Below are 21865 nucleotides of genomic sequence, written 5' to 3'. Positions count from 1 at the left end.
CTCTCTGTCCAAATGCTTCTTGAACTCTGGCAGCTTGGGACTGTGACCCCTATCTTGAGGATGCTGTTTCAGTAAACAATCACTGAAATAGGAAAGAAGTGATCAGCACTGATGTAGCTCCATGCCTTCAAAAGCAATTTTGCAGAGGACCTTGCTAACTAGTTCCCTGAGCATCCTGAAGTCTGGTCTCTCCATATCCAGGACTGAAGTTTTCGTGGCAATTTTCCTCCTGTCATCAAAGATCTTATACTTGACTGCTTTATGGTTGCCATGACCAGAGTGACTACCAATTGCCACTTCTCTCATGAGACCCTTTCTGTTTACAAGCAAGGAACCCAGGAAGGAACTTTTCCTAGTCAGCTCCCTTAGTACCTATACCAAGAAATTATCACCACAGTTTTTGAGGAATCCTGGACTTGTTTGTATCAGCTCTGTGTTATTCACAGTTAATGTCTGGCAAATAACGTAAGATTTTACTTTCAGAGTGTGTGATATGACTTTAGGATTTAGCATGTGTTGGACCTGTTAGATGCTCCAGTGAAGTGAGAAAAATGTGTAAAATGTGTGCAAAATTCAGTAACACCATGCCTGCATATGAATAGACTACTTGTTTGAACTTTTAAAAATGGGACCATTCAACCAAATAGTTATGAAGAGAAAAACCAGGTATACTCTGTATTGTGAGAGCAATTGGACTTGAAAGGGGGAGGAATATAATATAGCATGAATGGCTTTACGTTATTTCTGCAACAAATTAGGTACTCTCAACATTTTCCGATCAGAAATATTAATGGTAATGCTTTTCCCTTTTGGCACCACTTTTCAGCTGGGTACTTCCTTCAATCCTGATACTATCCTTGACTTTGTCATGGTGTAGAAATATCCTAGAGCTTAGCAATTGTAAATTATACCACCTGTGGCTTTCAGACCAACTGTATCTAAAAGATTTGTCTATACATACAAATCTTTTAGAATCAGCTTAATGCAGATGTATCTATATGTAATCATTTTGTTCTTTAAGCCAATTTCGTATGGTAAAGATTTGAAAATAATGTTTGCCACCAAAAAGGTCAAAACATGCCATCTAAAATACTGTGAGGTCTTAGATATACTGCTATGATATTTTCTGATAGATATTTAATTGGTAATTGTGAATGATTGGTCTATTTTACTCTGCTTGAGTTTGTAAAACCTTTCATCCTTAGTAAGACTTATCCAAAATATTTGATATAGGATGAAATTTTGGTCCTACTGAAATTATTGTATACACTTACCTTTGTTGAAAATGAGAACTGGCACAATTTTAAGCATCTGTGTTCTCTATTTGAAGCCCAGCTAATCATCAGAGCTGCAAATAATAGTGTTTTTTATATTTTTGCTACTGTACCATGTAAAATTATAAAATCAACATGTACCAGTTTACTCACACTTGTAAATACAAAAGGACAAATTCAGTTTCAAAGTATACAAGGGCAGGGTCGATGAATGCTGGTGGTATAACTGCTCCTTATGCCAGACTCCAGATGCTTAGTTGAAATGTCATCCTTTTATGATTCTGATTCTGCACTGTTTCTCAGGTTCATACAGGAACTAAATTAACTACAAATGTTTATGTGACATATTCAGTTTATGGTTTTGCTTTCAAAGTGATAGGATAAAAAACGCATCAATAACATATTTATAATTTTTTTTAATGAAAATAATGTATGGAAGACTAAACAACTGCAGATGAAAGGTTTTAATTGTGAATTTGTTCAGACTTTAGATTATTGGATAGTAATGTATGTAGTGAAATAGTGGAGAAAACTGCTGTTCAGTGTAAGTAAGTGTTATTCATTCTTTTCCTTAATGACTACCAAAGCCATAAAGGATTGTACCACAGTTATTGTGAAACAGGTAGTTTCACCATTTTTGACATATAGAACAAGTGCTGAGGAAATACGCTGTCCTTATTTCCTATAAAAGGAACGGCCTTCTTGATTTCAGACCTTCCCATTTTAAATTTTAGTTCACTAGGTTGCCTTAGATTTAGTTGTGTTAGTGACCTGTTAACAAGGACTCACTCAAAGTGAAAGCATCCTTTGTACTCATTTTCTCTTTGAACACTTTACTTCCATTGAAAATGGAACAATGTTAATTTCTTCCTAAGAGATTATTTGCAGTTCGTGAGCTCTGAATCCTCCTTAAAAAAAAAAACAAAAACAAAACAGCCAAACAACCAAACAACCAAATAAAACAAAAAAACAACAAATTTAAATAAATTACCGCCAAACATCTCCAATGATCTGGAATTTTATTCCATCCATATACATGCATAGTAACAACATTTGTTGAGAAATTATTTCTATCAGAAGTAGAACATTATCTTTGTGATCACCAGTTGCAGTATTGCTACTCTTATATTTAAATATATCTTATATATGAATTAGATTCATAATTGCAGCATTGAGTTTAGGGTTTTGTTTTAGACTGTGCCTCTCAAAAGATAAAACTGATTGATATGACCTCATTACTTACAATACTGCTTCCAGTAATTTTGTTCATTCTTTATAAAGTATTGCATTTAACAGCAAAGGTTTAAAAATTGAGACAGAGATGCATCAGCGAAAGAAAATACAAGTACTATACAAGAAAAGAATTGCCATCTTCATTTAACGTACGTTTCAGATTAAGAAAGTGGACAGAAACATACTGCTACATACAAATGCAAAGCCTAATGACTAAGGTACTGTATCTGCTAAAATATAAAGTGCAAACTGAGCCCAATTGTTCAAAAAATTGAAATTTTAAGGCGAACTTTACAGCATAGTTGAAACTTCTTTGCAAGTTATATTTTAGCATATACATATATATCTGCAACAGCATATAAGAAAAAAAATCAGGATACACAAGTGCTTTTGAAGCTATTTCTAAAATGCTTTTCTGTATTGTTTGTGACTATTTTCTTTAAAATCTACTATACAGTGCAAACCATATGTGCTACACGATAACTATACAATAACATTACAAATGACTTTAATATAAAGTTTTTAAATAAAAAATAACATAACTACAGCTATGAATACTGCTGGTAAAATAAATAAATATTTTTGAAAATGGCACCAATAATACACTTTACTAATGGACTGTAATGAAATTACACCTTTAAGTCTTCAACTCAGCAATAGTGAAATCTCCTGATTGTCCAGATGTAATTCAAACAGCTTTCTTTAGACTGTATGGAACAATATGCTAAACACAGGTACCAGAGGTGACCAGTTGTTTCATTTGACATGTTCTGCTGCATGTGACGAGCAATAAAACTTCTTATGAGTTATAAAGTTTGAAAGATTGTTGAACTGGATGTCACACAGTCGGCAATACTTTCCACTGCTTGGGGCCTGGCTAGACCCATTCACTCCTTTAGCTATACTAGATAACTGTTCTTCTGCTGTAGGAACTGCTGGAGAGACATTTTCATTTGCAGTTAAGGGATTCTCAGAGATCCAAGAAGGAGACTTGTGCCCATCTTCGTGAGAGGGATTCTGGGAAATGTTCTCCTGTTGTGGGTTTGCTGCAGGTCTTTCCTCCTGTTTCAGTCCCCCATTAACTATTACCATGCCTCTGTTTTTTGGCAACAGTGGAAGAGACTCTTTCTTCTGCACAGCACAGCCATTAGAAGGAGCCTGACCTTTAGGAGATTCACTTTCTGTATTTGTGCTTTGATCTAAATCAGTATTATGTATGATGAGAGAACCAGAAATATAATCGCTCGGCTTTATTCCATAATATGGAGAAAGCTGATCTGCTCCTTTAGCTTTCTTTATTGCTCCAGGGTAAAGGCATTGTGGAAGAAACAAATGTTTGTTTTCTTCTTTTGTAGCAATAAGCTGGGCTGCTTCACTAAAGACTTTTAGTCCTTGAAGTGTTGCTAAGTGTGTGGAAAATAAGTTTCCATTAGGAGAGGGCTGTTTTGAGTTTCCATTTTTCTCGCATTTGATTATGCTTCTTTCATAACTGACATCTGGGCTGTTTCTTTCACTTTCCGGGTTTTGAAACACCTTACTGTCAAGCTGTCCCAGGTCATTACGCTGATGGGCAGTGACAGGGCAAAAATTCTGCTTGTGAGCCAGGTAGTTCTCTACCTTGTTAAAACTTATCTTGCATACTGTGCACTCATGGTAGTCCAGCAGCCTTTTGGGAGAGGTGGACGTCCTCTCTGACTGGGGTAAGCATTTTTTACTGAGATCTATTGGCACATCCATCTCCAAGCAAGATACAGTAGAGTGGGGGGTATCCCCCTTTGAAACTGGAACACACTTGTTAATAGACAGTGATGTTTCCAGATGCTTTGACACTATTCCTGGAAATATATCGCATCGTGGATGGTAACATTCTCCAAGGCTCTCTGTTGACTCTTGAGTAGATGTACAAGGATTGCCAAGATTAGTCACTTCTAGAAATCTCTGTTGAACTAGTGGTGGCCTTTGCTCTTGCTCTGGTAGACACATCTCATACATCTTCCTCCGCTTCCGTGTACGCATTGTTCTCTGCATGGCAGGCACTTTGTTAGAAGCAGACCTCTTCAGTGGGGGATCGTGGCGAGTCGCACAGTAATACTGCTTGTGGACCATGTACGTTTCGTGTCTGCTGAAAGTAATATTACATGCTTCACATGTAGTCTTATTAGGATCACTTTCCCCTTCTACTAAAGGATTACTGGGATTTTTCACATCTGAAGGTTTACCATTTATCTTCTCATCGCCATTGCTTGCAGTCGATAGCTTCTTAGCTTGTGCTGTGAAGTCTTTGTCATGACCTTTATTGTTTGGTCCAATCAAATCTAAAACATTTGAAGAGTTTAAGCACGATGTCTGCAGAAGCTGATTCTCTGGATCCGATGCGTGAGGTGCTGTATTCAGGATGCTTATAGAGCTCTGACCATTACTGGGACTTACAGCTTCTGGCATTTTCTCTGGAACGCTGGAAAAATCTGGTGACTTTGCCATCTGCTGCCATCGACTACTGCAGTAATGCTTTTTGTGTACCAAGTAGTTGTCCAAATTATTGAACGTTATGTTACACTCAAAACACGTAGCCCCTTTTGGCATCAGAGGACTGTAAATTACTGGAGGATAATTGCTGCTTCCATGCCTCAGCCGTCGGTGGACCAGTTCAGACATTTTGGCTAATATCTCTGAAGCCTGAGGAACCACAGTGATGTCCTGGGGAAAAGCAAATTGAGAAAGAAAAGGCCCCATTGGGAAAGAAGGACCAATATTAGGCTGAACTGGTGATGAGGCAAGTCTTGGACTAGATGGTTCAGATTTTATTTTAGTGTATGAAAAACTTTGCTTATTTGTTGCAGGTTGTGTTTCTGGCCGCTGGTTTGGAAGAAAAAGTGGACCCTTTTTTTCACATTTATCAAGTTCTGTATCAGAACTTGCATCTTTAGTCTGCATGGTCTTTTGGCCCTGGGGAACATCGTTTCTGCTTAACAGGTCTGTTGCTGGCTGTAAACCTTCTTCATTTCCACTTGGAGAGTGTTCAATGTCACTTTCTCTCTGAATTTTGTTGCCAGAGACATGTAACTCTTGGTGCTGCAGTAGCTCCCTCTGAGTTTGGAAACCAAAGTGGCAGTGACTGCATCTAAAGGCAGCTTGAGTAAGATGTGAGAACAGGTGCTGATGAAAATTAATCACTGAGTCTGCAGTGTAAGTACAAACTGTGCATTTCAGACTAGCACCAGGAGGGAGAAATTCTTCCATTTTCACTCCTATAGAAATGACAAATGAAATATAAGTTAAAATGACCATTTTCCCCTTCAGGAAGTATACAGGAAAATCACTTGCACAGAAAGTACAAACATGGTGATAACAACTAATTGTCTTCTAATAGGAATCTTGCATATTTATTAGTCAGTCTGAAAATACTTGAATTAGTTCAGAATTTCTTTCCTCAGACTGATGGAGGAGATTCTCGGAGGAGACTTCAGCTCTGCTGTGGAGAGCCTTAGTATCTGTGTGCAATTAGCAGAGATGAAGGAAAAGAAAGAACAGGGGAAATGATACAAATAGGTCAGACTTATTGTAAATGAAAAGGTCTTCAAAATCACAGTTCTAACTGAGAAGACAGTATTCCCCATATACAGTCACTGGATATTCTGAATGCACAGAAAACATCAAGGTCAGGAAAATTGAGGTTATTATATATCATTTGTTGAGGTACAGTCCTCAAACTTGGAATGCCTGAAAATCAGACAGTAGAAGTAGCACTTTCAGTATCACTGATGCTCAACTTTTTGTTTGCACAAATTGGGTATGGTGTGGGAACAGGATACAGAGCTATCTTCATCAGAAAGAACAAATGAAATCAAAATGAAACATGGATATTTGTTCTGTGTACACACACAAGCACATGTCTTAGTTAAGATAAACTATGTTTTTGGCTGTGGAATGATATAAAACTGTAAGAACGTTGTGGCTCAATCTGTGTGAAGTCATTCTGTCGGACCTGGAGTGCTTCAGTTCTCTACTAGCATCAATGATTCTCACATCTGTGAGATACACTCAGAATTTGAAATAATCTTGGGCTCCTAGGACTTAACTGAGCAGAGGAGATACACAGAACTTTATTTAGTGGTTGTTTCCTGTCAAATGTTTTTTCACCAGGAGGATATAAGAAGCTTTAGCTCCTCCACTGCAGTAAGATAGTGCTTCATAAGCTTCCACACTACATAATGCAGTCATAGCAAAGTATCTCTACAGACCTTCCATTACAGTGGGACCAGTTACAGAAGCTGAAGCAAACCCATCATTATGTTACAGGATATTTCAAAGAAAAATGCCTCATTTCTTCTGCAGAAGCAGCAGTATAATTTGCAATAAACTGTAAAAAAGGAATTAAATATTGAGGCAATCCAAAATAAAGACTGATTGAACCGACTAGTTTGTGACTAAAAAGGAAGGGAAGAACTGAGTTATAGAATCTGATCTAATAAATACCTAAAACTTTTTACTGGAATTTCATATCTCAGGCCAATGTTTTTCAAAGAACACAGATGTTTAACTCAGGATTGCAAGAAGATATGGTCACTCATCATCAGTTATTGCTGCGAACTATACCTATACCTGTGTCACCAAATCCAAAGACCTGAAGCCATTGTTTCACACAATGGCTAAGTGTTCAGAATTTCTCTCTGTATGAGGAGAAATTAACTTGTTCACAACAAAAACTATTAGGCTGTAAGACCCTCTGGTCTACATACACTCACTCATGTTGAAATTGTTCCACAGCGCACTGAACACTGAAATATTTGCTAGGCAAGAGAGACAGAAAAGAGCAATAGCCTGATATTCAAAGTTAAAATCTACAAGAACAAGAAGATCTGACCTCTAAAAGAATGGTTGTTATTTGTGTTGTCTATATTAGGAAGTTTTTCACTCTTCTAGTCCTATTTTTAGAGATACCAAACTCCTCCAAGCCACTGAAGCAAAAGCCAAAACATGATCTGGGACTCTGACTTCCATGAGATGACCCACTGATTAGCAATGCTGAAGATCTGATGTTGTGTTTCTTGTGCTAAATTTTCCAGTTAAATACTAATGTACATACACTGGGACAGAATTGAGGTGGTAAGGTGGTATGGTAATTAGTCTAACTTTTGTAAACTGAAAAATATCTTCCAACACCGCTATGCATTTCCTTTCAAATAAGGAAATTGTAATTTGAAAAGAAAACTCCATGACATCTCTAGAGTAAAAAAGCCAAAAAGCCCCAACTGATGATGCCTTCCAGATTTGTAATTCCCCCAAGTATCAGAGGAACATTTTTCATCTTTCTAAGTCCGTGCAGCAGACTTCCACTTCTCTGTGATTTCTATCACTGAAGCTGAACCAGGCTTTCTTCTGTGAATAAAGCATACATTACCATCAGTTGTATTTCACATATTTAACAGGAGGATCGCTATGCACTCTTGGGCCCTTTTTTCTGTCCAGACACACCTCTGCACACAAGAAAAACAAGATACCCAATCCTGACATTGAAGTCTTTCTTATTTGCAGATTTTGTGTGCAAATGGAAACTCCGGAGCAAAATGCTCTGCAGATTCAAAGCCTGCAGTCCCAGACCTAATTCAAAACAAATTCAAGCAGCACACTCAAAGGACCTTCAAGGAGGGAGATAAGATTCCTGCTGAGTTCCAGATTTTTAATCTCAAGAATTTTGTAGTCTTACTTTTCATTAATCTAGTATTATCATTTTAGCAACATGGAGAAAGAAAATAATATCCCCATTTTGCATTTGTAAGGAGGAAAAGAAATATTTTTATGAAAAAGAAGAAAAGAAGTTTTTATGAAATAAATGCTCTGAGAAAAGCATACAAAGAGTTGCTAATCCTACTCCATAAAGCCTTTTTCCTTGAAATAAGAAGTCTTCTATAGGACCCCAAGATCTCATTTCAGAAGGAAGGTGATATGCCTCTCTCCACTGAGATTCGAAATAGGGAAGTAAAGATTGAGATCTAGGAGATCCACATCTGGTGAAAGAAATCCTGAAGTAATTGATCAGTTCTTTCAGAAACCAAGCATCAGCAGTCTAAATGTATTTGCATACCTGAACTTAGCTTTGCTAGTAAAGAAATGCTGTCTGTGTGTGCATATACACATTAAGAAACAGACAGCATTTAAAAGAGGAACAAAGTAAAACAAAGAAATTCCACCTGAGAAAAGTGTTTGCTGCAGAATATAGGTGGAGACACACTGTTCAACTGCAGACTTATAGGGAATAATTCTACAAATAGGTTAATCTAGGAGGTGATACAGCAAAATATGGCACTTACCACTGTGAGAATTTAGGTGCATTTCCAGAGCTCTTGCGTTAGAAAAACTTTTGGTGCACTGTGGAAAGGGGCAGACACTGGATATCTGTTGAGCACTATCTTCACTCTCCTCTGACAGCTGAGGCCCCTCTCTTTGCCTCCCACTGCAGTAGTACATAAGGTGGGCCTGCAGATTCCGCTCGCTTCGATACCAAATGCCACAGGATTTGCAAGGGAATATGTCCTCTGCAAGCAAATATAACCAGGTGCAGGTTAGTCATGGGGCACGCAGTGCCAACCAATTAACACAGCAGGATTAATTCCCATTGCTTCCCCACTAAAGACATGCTTATTTAATAAAATACTTAAAGCAGATCCATAGGTTTATTAAAATGTCGTTTGCTGGACATAGAAGACAGTTGTTTCTTGTAAAATATAAATATAATTAATATTAATTAAGCTAGAGGCTTTAGGCATACAATTATTTAAAACTGAAGTTGTATAATGTGAATATACAGTAACAATTCAAAAATAAGCTGTATTTCCTACACTTCATCGCTCAACATGTAATATCTGTCAATCATGCTTTTTTGTGTGCGCCTGTATAAGTCAGCATAGCAATTTTTGAGTGCTAATTGGAGATCATTCTAAAGAATGAGTGCTTTTACAACCTTTGTTCAGTTACTGCTGTAAAATCCTGTTGCTTTGATATCCTGGAGGCCAGACTAGATTGTTTCTTTTAGGTCCCGCAGCATTTAATGTAGTGTTATACTAAGCAGAAGGTTTATTTTCTGGCTTCTTGTTATTAAAGCTAGAAGTTGAAATTCCCAACGTATTTTGTCCTCTTATTGTTGGTAAATTGTAACTGTTCCACTTTTTGCAATTCAAAAGAGTTATTTGCTAAGAATAATGCAGTTTCTCATTGTCTTTATCCTGAAGTGTCAGCATCCTCTCTGAGATAGAGACAATAGAGAGGTTGCACAGAGTGCTTCCCAGCAGCAGAGGGAGTAGATAACTTGATCATGCACTGGAGGCTACATACTTTACTCACATGAAGAGTAACAAAGAATGCTGTGTATTTACACAAAACTGACAGACATATAGTTGTTAATATCCTGTCAGAAGGATACCCACATAGAACATTTTGTGTATTTGTCTGTGAAGGATAAAAGACCTATTTCATCTTTACAAAAGCTGAACCAGTTTTCCTATCAGTAAGAACAAGGGAGAAATCCTAGCCTGTTAGGGTACATCTATACTAATAAAGTAAAGAGTGTTAAGGTCCAGACTGAAGCACTGGTGCTTCTTTTTTATACTGTTAAAACATGAGGATGGTTCATACCACACTTTTGGCTTAAGTCGTTAGCATTTTCCCCATTCCTGGATACAGTTTGGGAGTTACCATAGGCCATGATCACTCCCCGCAGCAGTTCTGGTTGCATCTCTCCTGTTTTTGGGACTAGGAGAGGATAAAAGTATGAGTGTAGCCAGACTGTGCCTGATGACCACTGGATCAGAGAACGGGCAACTGTAGTCAACATCAAAACAGAGCCACTTTGGTCAACATCAAAACCCTCACTTAACCTCTCACACAAAAAGCTACTTATGATTTTGATTTAGCCTTGAAGAACAGTTGGCTGCTCTGAAAATTCCTAATTTGCTTGACACTTCCACCTTTGAAAGTTTTGGCTTTGATCTATTAAAACATATGTAGCCAATGATGTAGTTCACTATCATGTTCAATTTCAAGTATTGATGGGTATAGGGTAGCTGCTTTGTTCTAGTTCCTTTGGGCAAAGTTGAAGACACCAAACAATTAAATGGATGAGTCCTTTGTTTGTCTATAAAAGCAGCCAAAAATTATGTTGCCCGGTTTGCTTCTATCATTACAACTCTTAATGCTTGCTTATTTTTCTGCTCATGAATTTTTGTAAAATTTTTCACCACTACCAGTTTCTATTTTTCCCTTTGCCACTGAATAACTGTGACTTTAAGACACAAACATTTAATGGAGCTGTTAGTATTTAAGATACAACTATTAAAACATTACTGATACAGCATTTGAAACATCCATCTTATTGGAAGGTTGACATTCCACCATTTGTTTTTGGCCTCAAATAGTTCAAAAAAGTTGAATCACTGAGGCTTCCTTAGAACAGAAAGTCCAAATTAGAACTCCAAATTAGCAAATTCTTATTACTGGAAGAATGTTCACTTTGAATTAATTTGATTCTATCACAGAATTGAACTTTCTGATTATCTTAAAGAATTTGTCTGCAACTATCTTTATTTCCTGTGAGTGGAATTCCAGAGAGAATACTGTATAGGAAAAGGATCTAAAACTATTACATCCTGAAAGCAATGAAAAATAGAAAGTCACTCTGAGTTAATGTTTAAATTCTTCCAAAGCAAAATATTTCAATTTGTTTCAAGAGATACTTTCAAAATATTTCATTAGATCAGTTCAGAAGACAAAACATTCAAGTTCAAGCTGAATAAGCCAAGGTGATATTCTGATTTTTACACAGGAAATGTTAAGAAACATTTAAAAAGAAAAGAACACAAACAATAGAATTCCACAACATCCACTTTTTTATGGAAATTGATTTTTTGTTTAGAGATCTGAAAACAGAATCTCTAAGATGCCTCACTGCAGAACTAGATGTGCATTCAGGATATTGTTGAACTTATGCCTGACTTGAGACTTATTGAAGAAGCTGAATTTCATCACCTCAACATGGAAATGTGGAAACACAACCTGGTCAGAGGAAGAGGCAGAAAGTTCTGGACAGTGATATTTACTTCCTTCAGAACTCTAGTTGTTAATCCTACTGAGGTTACCACGAGTTACTGCTGAGCCCACATGGCAAGAGCTGATCCACAATAAACATACACAAATTCCTCTCAGCAGCAGGGGTAGCAATCATCAGTGCTGCTTTCCAGGGCTCTGTAGAAGGCAGTAAGGGCAACAAAGGTGCTTGCAGCAATTCAGTGCTGTAGAATGCGAATGCCTTTGCCAAAGCCTGAGTGAGCCTTGACAGAATTTGCACAAAATCATATCCTCATTTCCAACAATGTAAATGAGTATTTGCCCTCTACACTAGGTAATTCCTTCCTTGGTGGTTTCTGTGCAGCTGTTGGCTATAAACAATGGTAATTTGTTGGTCCATCTAAGGGGCTCCCAACACCGCCTTTTGGAAAGATCCTGTACCATGTTAATTGTTCTGTGAATAGAGATATTATCTAACAACATCCCCATTCCTAGAGTAAAAATGAACATCCCTAGCTAAAGTGATTGAAATTGTTGCCAACTCGAAAGGTGTCACCACAGATATTTTGTTTAATCCTGTCTGAAAATTTTGAAGAAGGTGTGACTACTCAAGACAGAATTGTTCAGTGTGAACCTGAGTGGCAAATCATGTGTCTGTGGGACTCAGGTTCACTCACATTTGAAATACTGTGTTCAGTAGTTCACTGTCTCTAATCACAGTACTTGCAAAGCACAAAAAGCATAGGGAAGTGTTATAGTACAAGGTCTACATGGACAGACTTGCAAAAAAATTACTGAAAGCTATGTGCAATAGGTCTGAATGACTATTGGTGGGGATTCTGCTAACATTAAATCTTTGAAAAGTTCTTGGTGAGGAGGAGGAGATACCAGGGCTGCAGAAAAGTAAAAAGCAGTAATAAGGAGAAGTTAAAGAAATGAAATTTAACAAGCAGAACATCCAAGCTGAACTGTGCCAGTTCAGGAACTCACTGTGTGCCAATGTATCTCCTCGGCAAGGACAGCACTTAATTACATATTATACTATGTCCATGATAGGGTCAACTGATGTGCAGAGGACTAAAAACATTCTTGGGTAGCAACACTGAACAAAGATACCACAATAAATCAGGGATGCTGTAAGTAATGACGGCTGTTGGATTTTGAAACTGAAAAGACTTATTCCAATCCATTGAGTATTGTGAATTATGCTGCAACAGTAAGCACCAAGCTGACTAGAGAAGCAAAGGCTGGATTTTGAGAGTTACCAGGCCTATCTTATCTGCTTTTTAAACAGTTTCTCATTCTGTCACCTCTGGGAACAGATCACAGGACTGTCGCACGAGGGCAAGTCAGATGCTGGGTGACCTCATCTGCCAAAGAACTTTTCTTTCTCCTCTTGTGTCTGTGAGTGCATCTGAGATGATGCAGGATCCAACATAGGCTTTGAGCTGTGTGTCTGAAGTTGTGTGGTTTCTATGGTCTTCAATTCACTGTTGCTGTATTAGTTCTTCTTACATTCTTTAAAATATTGCTCTTTTTAAACAAAGCCAGAAATAGCATTCAACACTTACTGTTCACAATAGCCGTAGGCAAAATAGATGCCATTGCAGCTTGTTGGGGGAGCAATTGTATTGAGTCAAGCAGGCGGGCAGGATACATCCCTTCTGTAAGAGTCATCTGACTAGCAGCTTGCAGCCTTGAGTCAAAATCCACAACAAAGGCAATCAGCTCTTCACCCTCTGAGATGGCCTTGGTTGTGGTACACCAGAGCTGCCCTCCTACAGGAAACATAAAAGAAGAAAGATTTAATTGATGGTATCAGATTGCAGGACATAAAACATCACTGCCATATCTTTACGTTTATTTTATTTTATTTTATTTTTAATTTTGAAGATCTGTTCAATAGAAACAGGCAAACAAACTTACCATCTTTCTTTGAGATTTTTCAATGTATAAGAATACAATTTGGGGATATTTTTCCTAATGATTTGCAGCATGATTATGTATTTCAGCATTATAAAAATCAAGGTGAAAATATTTTATATGGCACTGTTCTGCTTACATGGCACATTATTTTTCATCAAATATCCTGTATATTTTGTCATCACTCTCAGTTTGTTTTGCTTTGAATATCAAATCACAGCACAATAAAACCAATTAAACAGCTGCAAGAAAGTCATCAGATTTCCTCTTAAGGGTGTACTTCCCTTCCCTTATTCTTGCTACCATCTTTCACTAAAAAAATCTTCCCTTATGTAATACTCTTCGTAACATGACTGCTTTATCTTTGCTTACACTGACTGAACTTCCTGAAAAGAAGATATGCCAAAGATCTGTTTCATAAAGGCTTATTCAAATAAAGGTTTGTTTAAAAGGGGAGGGAGGTGGAAGAACTTTCATCAGACAGTAAGATACACCACAGTTCTGTGCTGCAAATGTCACGTGTAGTGCATTAAAAGGAAAATTAACTATGCGAGTACATCTACTAATGTATTTGAATGCGATAGTGAATGCTCATTTATTTAACATGTTTAGACAGGCAAAGCACTTATATTGTGTTATCTACACTCTCAGGCCTAGATACATATCCAATACAGTTATGCCTGAAATAATGTTGCATACTTTATATGTTATAAAGCTTTTTTTTTCCTCAGGTTTTGTATATATAGAAAAAGCTATATGTTGTATTCATTAGGCAAGCAAAAACTGTACTCGTTTTGATAAGTAATATTGCTGTGTTTATCTTTCGGCATAACTGCCTTTTCAGCTGCACTTCATTTTTTTCCCCTCAAAGAGATTATAGTTTTAAAACAACTTGTTGCAAAAATCTGGTAGAGGAGATAACAACAGCGTATGATATGCCACAGCTAAATGGAAGAATTAGGACATTGTTTTAGAGAAATCTTGGACAATTAATTAAACCAGTCTATTAGCTTTCAAAGATGAGCAAACAAAACACCATCAGTGACAGTGTGTTTCAGTGGAAAAGTAAAGCTAAGCTTCCAGAGCTCAAAGTGGTGTAAAAGTTTCAAAGCAGAAAAATGTCTTTGTATTCACCCTTTGGTAATACAGCAGTTGGAGATGGTTCCAAAGTCTATACAAAATTTACTGTTATGGGACCAAAGCATCCTGTGCACTACCATCCAAAAATTACAGCATTAAATGGTGCAAATCCGAGTAATTTCCTCTAGAGAATATAAAGATGAAGTGTGAAGATAAATGTCTACAGATGCAGAATTCTAATGACCAAATTGTAATTCAAACATCTGAAGAGTGCAGTCTGACTCATTGTCTCATACAAGGGAGGAGTAAATCTGAAGTAGAAGCCTCTGGAGTTAAACTGGTATAAAACCTGTTCAAGGGAGAACCAGGTTCAATTCCTACGGCATACTTAACTAGACTCGTAAATAAAGGACATGATGCACACTGCAATTTCAGAACACAAAACTGGGCTCTCCCACTGTAAACACCAGAATTTATTTTCTAAGAGAAAAGAGGATTTCCATTACTAATATGCACTTTTAGTTATATGTGGAGGATGAAATAATGAAAATGTTTCAGTTTATTTTAACAGAGAATAAAAGCTTTTTCTACAATGTATTATTCCCTGGATTCCTTAGTAAAATAAAAATGAGCCAATGCAGAAGAACCAACTGAGACTCTATCCAAGCAAACATCTCGACATGTCGTACCCTTGGGGGAGGAAAAAAACCAAACACAACAGTGTAGTTGATTACTGGGTCTCCAGCTGTAATCAGTCTGGATCAGACTAAGAGGCTGACTCAGTCTCCTAGCACTGGAGCTCCTCGGGGTGTTGACTCACATCCAGCAGCAGAAAAAATGGACAGCTGAGGCAGGCAGAGGGCCCTGCTGCCTTCTTCACTCAGAACCAGAGTTGATATACCTACAGCACATACAGCTGCACAGAATGGGCGACAGCTTCAGGAGCACAGCAATCTCTAGCTTAGCTTATTAAAGGAAACAGAGCTATGGAAATTTAATACACTTCTGTACTGAATATAAACCTCTGGCTCAGTGTAATTCAGATCTAAGTATTTCATAGTGATTCTCAAGATTTTCTCTCTATAGAAAATGGGGCATTTAAGTGATTGTGACATATGACTATGCATTCAACAATACATAATATATTGTTAAGTTAGATGTAAGAGGATCCCCCAAATGATGTACGCTTGCAGCTGTTCAAAATGAAGTGTATCACTTCTGTGACACTGTTTTGCATGACATCTTGGTTGCAAAATTGGAGAAGAATGGATTTGATGGATGGACCACTTGCTGGATAAGGAATTGGCTGGATGGTCATGCTCAGAGAAGTGTGGGCAGCGGCTCAATGTCCAAGTGGAGTCAGTGATGAATGGCGTTCCTCAGTGATCAGTGTTGGGACTGGTGTTATTTAGCATCTTTGTAGGTGACATGGACTGTGAAATCCAGTGCATCCTCAGCAAGTTGGCAGATGACACTAAACTGAGTGGTGCAGTTGACATGCTAGAGGAAACATATACTATCCAGAGGGACGTGGACAGGCTTGAGAGGTGGGCCCATGCCAACCTCATGAAGTTCAACAAGGACAAGTACAAGGTTCTGCACCTGGGTTGGGGCAATTCCAATCACAGATACAAGATGGGTGGAGAATGGCTTGAGAGCAGCCCTGTAGAGAAGGATTTGGGAGTGTCAGCTGACGACAGATTCAAAGTGAGCCAGCAATGTGTGCCTGCATCCCAGAAGGCCAATGTATCCAGGGTTGCACCAAGAGAAGTGTGACCAGCAGGTCAAGGGAGGTGATTCTGCCTCTCTACTCTGCTCTTGTGAGACCCCACCTGGAGCACTGCATCCAATTCTGGAGCCCCCAAAACAAGAAGGAGATTGAGTTGCTGAAGCAGGTCCGGAGGAGAGCCACAGAGATAATCAGAGGGCTGGAGTATACTCCCCTACAAGGACAGGTAGAGAGTGCTGGGGCTCTTTAGCGGGGAGAAGAGGATACGTTATAACGGCCTTCCAGTACCTGAAGAGAGCCTACAGGAAAGCAGTGGAAGGCCTTTTTCTAAGGGCATGTAGCAACAGGATAAGGGGAAATGTCTTTAAATTGAAGATGGTAGATTTAGACTACATATTAGGAAGAAATTCTTTACTGTGAGGGTGGTGAGACACTAGAACAGGTTGCCCAGCAAGGTGGTGAATGCCCCCTCCCTGGAAGCATTCAAGGCCAGGCTGGATGGGGCTTTGAGCAACCTGGTCTACAGGGAGATCTTCCAGCCTATAGCAGGGGGGTTGGAACTAGGTGATCTTAAAGGTCCCTTCCAGCCCAAACCATTCTATGATTCTATGATTCATCCATGGCAACAGGATGCAGAACAGCCCCTCTATCCATTTCTCTATTCCCTTCTGGTAGCAGGGGTAAGGCTCTGAAAGGGGGGGTTTTGAAAGGCACACACATGACTTCAATCCCCCTAATGCAAATATGCTGCCCTCATACACACCATATGCATGCAGATTGGAAGGAAATTCTGGGACTTATATGGTACAGTCAGAAAAATGGAATGCAGAGAACTTCACACAGGCTTCTAAATATAATAGGAAGTTCCATTTGTGATTATCATATGAATTATGCTGTCTAGAGACTCTTTTTAGGGATCAGAGCTTCCTTACTGGTGCAGGTTACAAAACAGGAAAAGAGATTTTTGCTTCCCACCAACATTTTTCGAATCTAAAACATAACCAGCGTTTACGCAGTGCTATCTCAAGAGCACATCATCTTTTGATAAAACAAAGAACACTGTTAATCAGGGATTTTAAAAGGATAATAAGGATGTCTATAAATAGCCTTTGCTAAATATAGATGGAAATGGAGAAGAAGATAGAAAGATGATTGCTCAAAATTTTTGCAGCCCCTTTCTTGTCCTTAGTGGGGACACCTGTCATCTATCTATATTGTACAGGGTCTTACTTGTTTTACACTGTGGGTTAAGAAATTTCACTCTTATTGCAGAAGGGAAGGTTTTGAAAAATCAGAAGGCTTTGTGACAATGGAAAGCTATTCTATGCAAGTCTAGTTCTGCCTGTGGAACTGAAAATAAAAGCTTCTTAAGTCTTCAACATATTGTTTTATATCTGTAGTTAAATCAGTTAAGGAAATTTACCTATTATGTAATACAGGCATGTAAGCCAGAAGAAAAGAATAAAAATGTCTGTAAACACTGTTTATGTATTTATTTCAAGTCCTTTTCTAGCTCACATTGAAAGGAATGAGAAATGCTCACTTAATCACAGAAAGTTTGGAAAATAAAAATATCATATTGTGCAAGCTAGAGCAAAAAATTACATTCCAATTGCATTGGCATAAGTTCTTTATCAAATGACATCAGGCACTGAAGCAGCTATCTGATACCTTCAGAGTTTCCACAAAATGGAGAGGTTATTTCAGGATTCTCCATCTGCATCTTTCACAGCAAACATTTTTGCTGCTTGGAAAAAAAAAAAACAAAACAAAAACAAAAACACACAATCTTAAATTAAAAAAAATAAAAATCTTTCTATGCAAAGGAAAACGCAAGGTCCTGATGTCCCTGAAAAACTGTGGACTTACTGTTCTTTGTAATGTTTATGATCAAGATTCTTGTGCAAACAGATCTGGTTCCTAACAGGAAGCTTATAAATCATACTCATAATTGCTGTCAAAACTGCAGTGGAGTGTACTGCAAGTTTTGATAATAAAGAATAGAGTCACAGTTCAAACTTGATTACATTTTGGAAATTCATGCTGCTCTTACAAGAATCAGTGGTCTTAAATATCTTCTTCTCCTGCCAAATTTTTCACTTGCACTTTTTATTATTTATGAAATCAGTGTCTGCACAATGTCATGCAGACCTCTGCTGATAAACTCTAATTAAGATTAAGACAAGCCTTTTGGAAAGGATCCCATCATTAGCAAACATGATAAACACAAAAATACTCCCTACTTGTCAACCAGGAGCAATTCAGTAACCTAACAGTATTATCTGTTGCTAGGCTACAGAGCTGACAAAGCTTCAATTATATTGTATGGTCATACCTATAGAATACTGTATAAGCAAAATAGATCTAATATAAAAGCATTTAACTTCATCCATGCTATCTGTAATTCATGGCTTCTTTCAATGGCAAAAATCAGGTTAATAATTATATAGCATGTTGGAAAAATCTTGGCAATGTGTCATGTTTGCACAATTTTTTCTAATTTATCTCTATGATTGATAGACATTTGCTTTGTAAAAATAATAAAATGCAAGAAATGGGATGCTGTAAACCACAAGCGCAACTACATCTGGGCTCATCAAGATACGGAACCACACACAGTACAAAAAATATATCATAAATTGAACCAATTAAATCATATTTCGATGCAGTAATACTCTATCTTCTGTATACAGAATGAAGAGTACTGTGGTGATAGATATGCATGCTAATACAAAACTTTATTTTATGTTGGACAAATGTCTACAGTACAATAGGAATTTGCTTTCTTAAAACAGGCCTTCATTTTTACTCCTACTCTGGGGATTTTTGTTAAACAATATATACTTCTTTTGTTCTTATATATACTTATTTGCAATCAGTAATTTGCTCTGAAGATAAACTCAAGCAATGGACCTCCATCCTTTTTTGATCCTCGGAACTCTACAACAGCTCCAGTGAAACACAGAACTCAGCACAGTGAGCCTTCTGACAGCAGGTTTCATTTTTTAACATACTTTTTGCAGATCTTACAGGCTAACTGTGTACGGATTATTGCCTAAAAAAAAAAGATTTAAGGGCCGACTGCCATATTAATTCTACAAGAAGGAAACAGCTTCAAAATGAACACAACCATAAACCCTCCTGATTCACACCCCTGCTTTTAGGAAAGGTGACTTAGCAAAAAGCAATTGCTAAAAAGTTGTAAAAGCAATGTTTTCATTGAGCACAGCTGTTTTGTGGAACGAAGTGCTGGTATTTTTCCATAGATTAAAAAGAACAAAGATGATCTAAACCTATATCTAAATGCATTTCCAGTTTTCCATTCTCAGCCAGTTTTCCTTGCTGAACCATTTGAGTTCAGATTTTTGACCCAGAAATAGCATACATCTTTCATACAGGTTTAGGAAATAAATGGCAGTATCTATTAAAGCCAATCTGCAGTGTCAGTTAATTCAAAAGTACTGCTTTGGCATAGTAAAATTTGTGCTTAATAGATTTGATTGTGTTGCTGCTACAACATAACAACCCATTTCCTGTCTACACATCTTTTTGCAAGCGGGGTCAAAAGACCATCAGAATTTATTTAAACAACAGACTGTGTTCCTTTTAGTGACTTCCAGGCATCATCAACTGAATTAAACTTTCCCAATGAAATATTCCAATTTTTAAAAACGATGCATTTTAGTAATGGTAGTGGGCGTTAGAGTTAATTTACTGTCTTTTCTCCTTTGTTGCACAGGTTAAGCATTTAAGCAGAATGAGCACTCCACAATAGGATGGAATCTTCATATTTGGGTTCCACTTGCTTCTCACTCATGGGGTTCGGACTACTCAGCATAATGAATGCCATTTCAGTGCAGCACAACTTATTGGGCAGATCTCAATTTTGACATGAACAAAGTACATATATCTATATGTAGACACATTGTTTAACAAAAAATTAGAATGAATTCAAATCCAATACTGTTGAAATTTTTGACAGTAGAGAGGTACAAGGAAAAGAACTTATAAATTATGTGTGCCCCTTCTTTGAAAAATGCTTTGGAGGTTTCTTTGTGCACTGGCAAATACAGTAGGAATATGAGGTATTGTGTGGATCCTCCTGCACAGCACCTGATAAAAGAATAAAGAGCTGTGACATATTCTTAAAACAATAGAGGAATTAAAGAGAAACAATGGGCCAGCTGCTTCATTAATACAATCAAAAGAGAGCCCAGCACAGAGGAGTCCAGATAATTAAGCACTACTCTTTTAGACCTTTTTTTTTCTAAAATAAAATTGCTAAAAATTTATTAACTACTTCATAGTTGTTAGATAGATCTATGCACTTGTTTACTTAGGTTGATTAATGCCTTTTCAGGATTCTACAACATGCCAACTCATGGTTCATACAAGTTTTTGAATAAAATAATGTAAGAATAAGTGATATGGATCTGCAGTATATACAGCAATAAATCAAAAGCATTTTGTGAGCAGTCTTTCTAGTTGCTAAATAATTCCTCACATTTTTCACTGGCGTACACAAAATATATACTTTGCCCAGCATTTTTGCCATTCATGTATTTTAATGCCAGGCTTCCAAACATGTCTCTACAAAGTGTCTCAAAAATCATCCCTGAAAATTCAGAATTCTCAAACTCTTAAAAATTTAGTTTTAGTTCTGTATTGAGATTAATGAGAGATTTGCCAACATCTTTTACCATTTTTCTTTGCTTACTAATCAAAAAGAATGCCAAAAGATGCTTGACCTTTAATTTTAACAACCTACTGCATATTATAAGCCAGCAGTGCAGTGACTGCAAAAAATGTAAAATCTATAAAATTAAACCAGTACAGTTGACAAACAAGAGTAGATGCCATTTTTGCTATTTTTTATTTCTACATGGAATAGGAAGCCTACTTCATTTTTCACTCAGTGAACGAACTGCAAAATAAAAGAACTCCAGGAATGATATTTCTCAGAACAGAAGAATACTCTGCTTAAAGGCACTTGCCAAATTGAAGGCAGCTCTAAAATCCCTGCAATTTGAGATAGAAAATGTCTGACCAGAAATAGGGAAGGAAAATACTCCCTAAGAATATAACTCTTACTCTTGCACCTGAGTCTGCTTGCATGGAGGCTGGCTTCAGCTTAGTCATATGCTGATTCAGGTTCAGTGTTTTTTATCCAAACAGACAACTTTATAATTAAACCTGCCTGTGATTTACATATATATGTGTGTATATACAAACGTATATATATATGTTATAGTTAAATCCATCAGATAGCTGGTAAAGATAAAAAGGGAAATATTAAAGGAACTTGTCAGTCCTATTGGAATGAACTGCCAACCCTGTGTCAGTAAGTGGTAGATTTTCCCTTGTTGCAGTGTGTCTATAACTACCACCCCAATCTGTATTCCAGTAGCTCTGTAATTAACGCTGCCAAAAGCTTGATTCTTAAATGAAGTACACTGCTCCTGAAGAGCAGGGAGTATAACAAAAACTGAGATGTGACCTCTTATTTTTCCACTGTTGCCCGGTTTGTTTTTGTTAGTTTGAGGATTTCTGTTTGTTTCCTCCAATT

General features: G+C 37.4%; 1 protein-coding gene across 2 annotated transcripts in view; it reads right to left on the bottom strand.

Moving 5' to 3' along the window:
- Nucleotides 1-2281: 2281 nt before the first annotated feature.
- Nucleotides 2282-21865, bottom strand: part of ZFPM2 (zinc finger protein, FOG family member 2) — a 304584-nt gene continuing 285000 nt past the window's right edge. For both annotated transcript variants that reach the window (XM_052703760.1, XM_052703761.1), the window contains 3 exons: nucleotides 13139-13345; nucleotides 8819-9043; nucleotides 2282-5755 (listed from right to left, as the gene is read on the bottom strand). In XM_052703760.1, coding sequence (XP_052559720.1) covers nucleotides 3264-5755; nucleotides 8819-9043; nucleotides 13139-13345 — 2924 coding nt within the window. In that variant the 3' untranslated portion in view covers nucleotides 2282-3263. The remainder of the gene's footprint in view (nucleotides 5756-8818; nucleotides 9044-13138; nucleotides 13346-21865) is intronic.

Source organism: Tympanuchus pallidicinctus, unplaced genomic scaffold, assembly GCF_026119805.1.
Source record: "Tympanuchus pallidicinctus isolate F22 unplaced genomic scaffold, pur_lepc_1.0 scaffold5, whole genome shotgun sequence".
Classification (NCBI taxonomy): domain Eukaryota; kingdom Metazoa; phylum Chordata; class Aves; order Galliformes; family Phasianidae; genus Tympanuchus; species Tympanuchus pallidicinctus.
The sequence above is the reverse complement of the archived record's forward strand: the minus strand, read 5'-3'. Positions and strand labels throughout refer to the sequence as shown.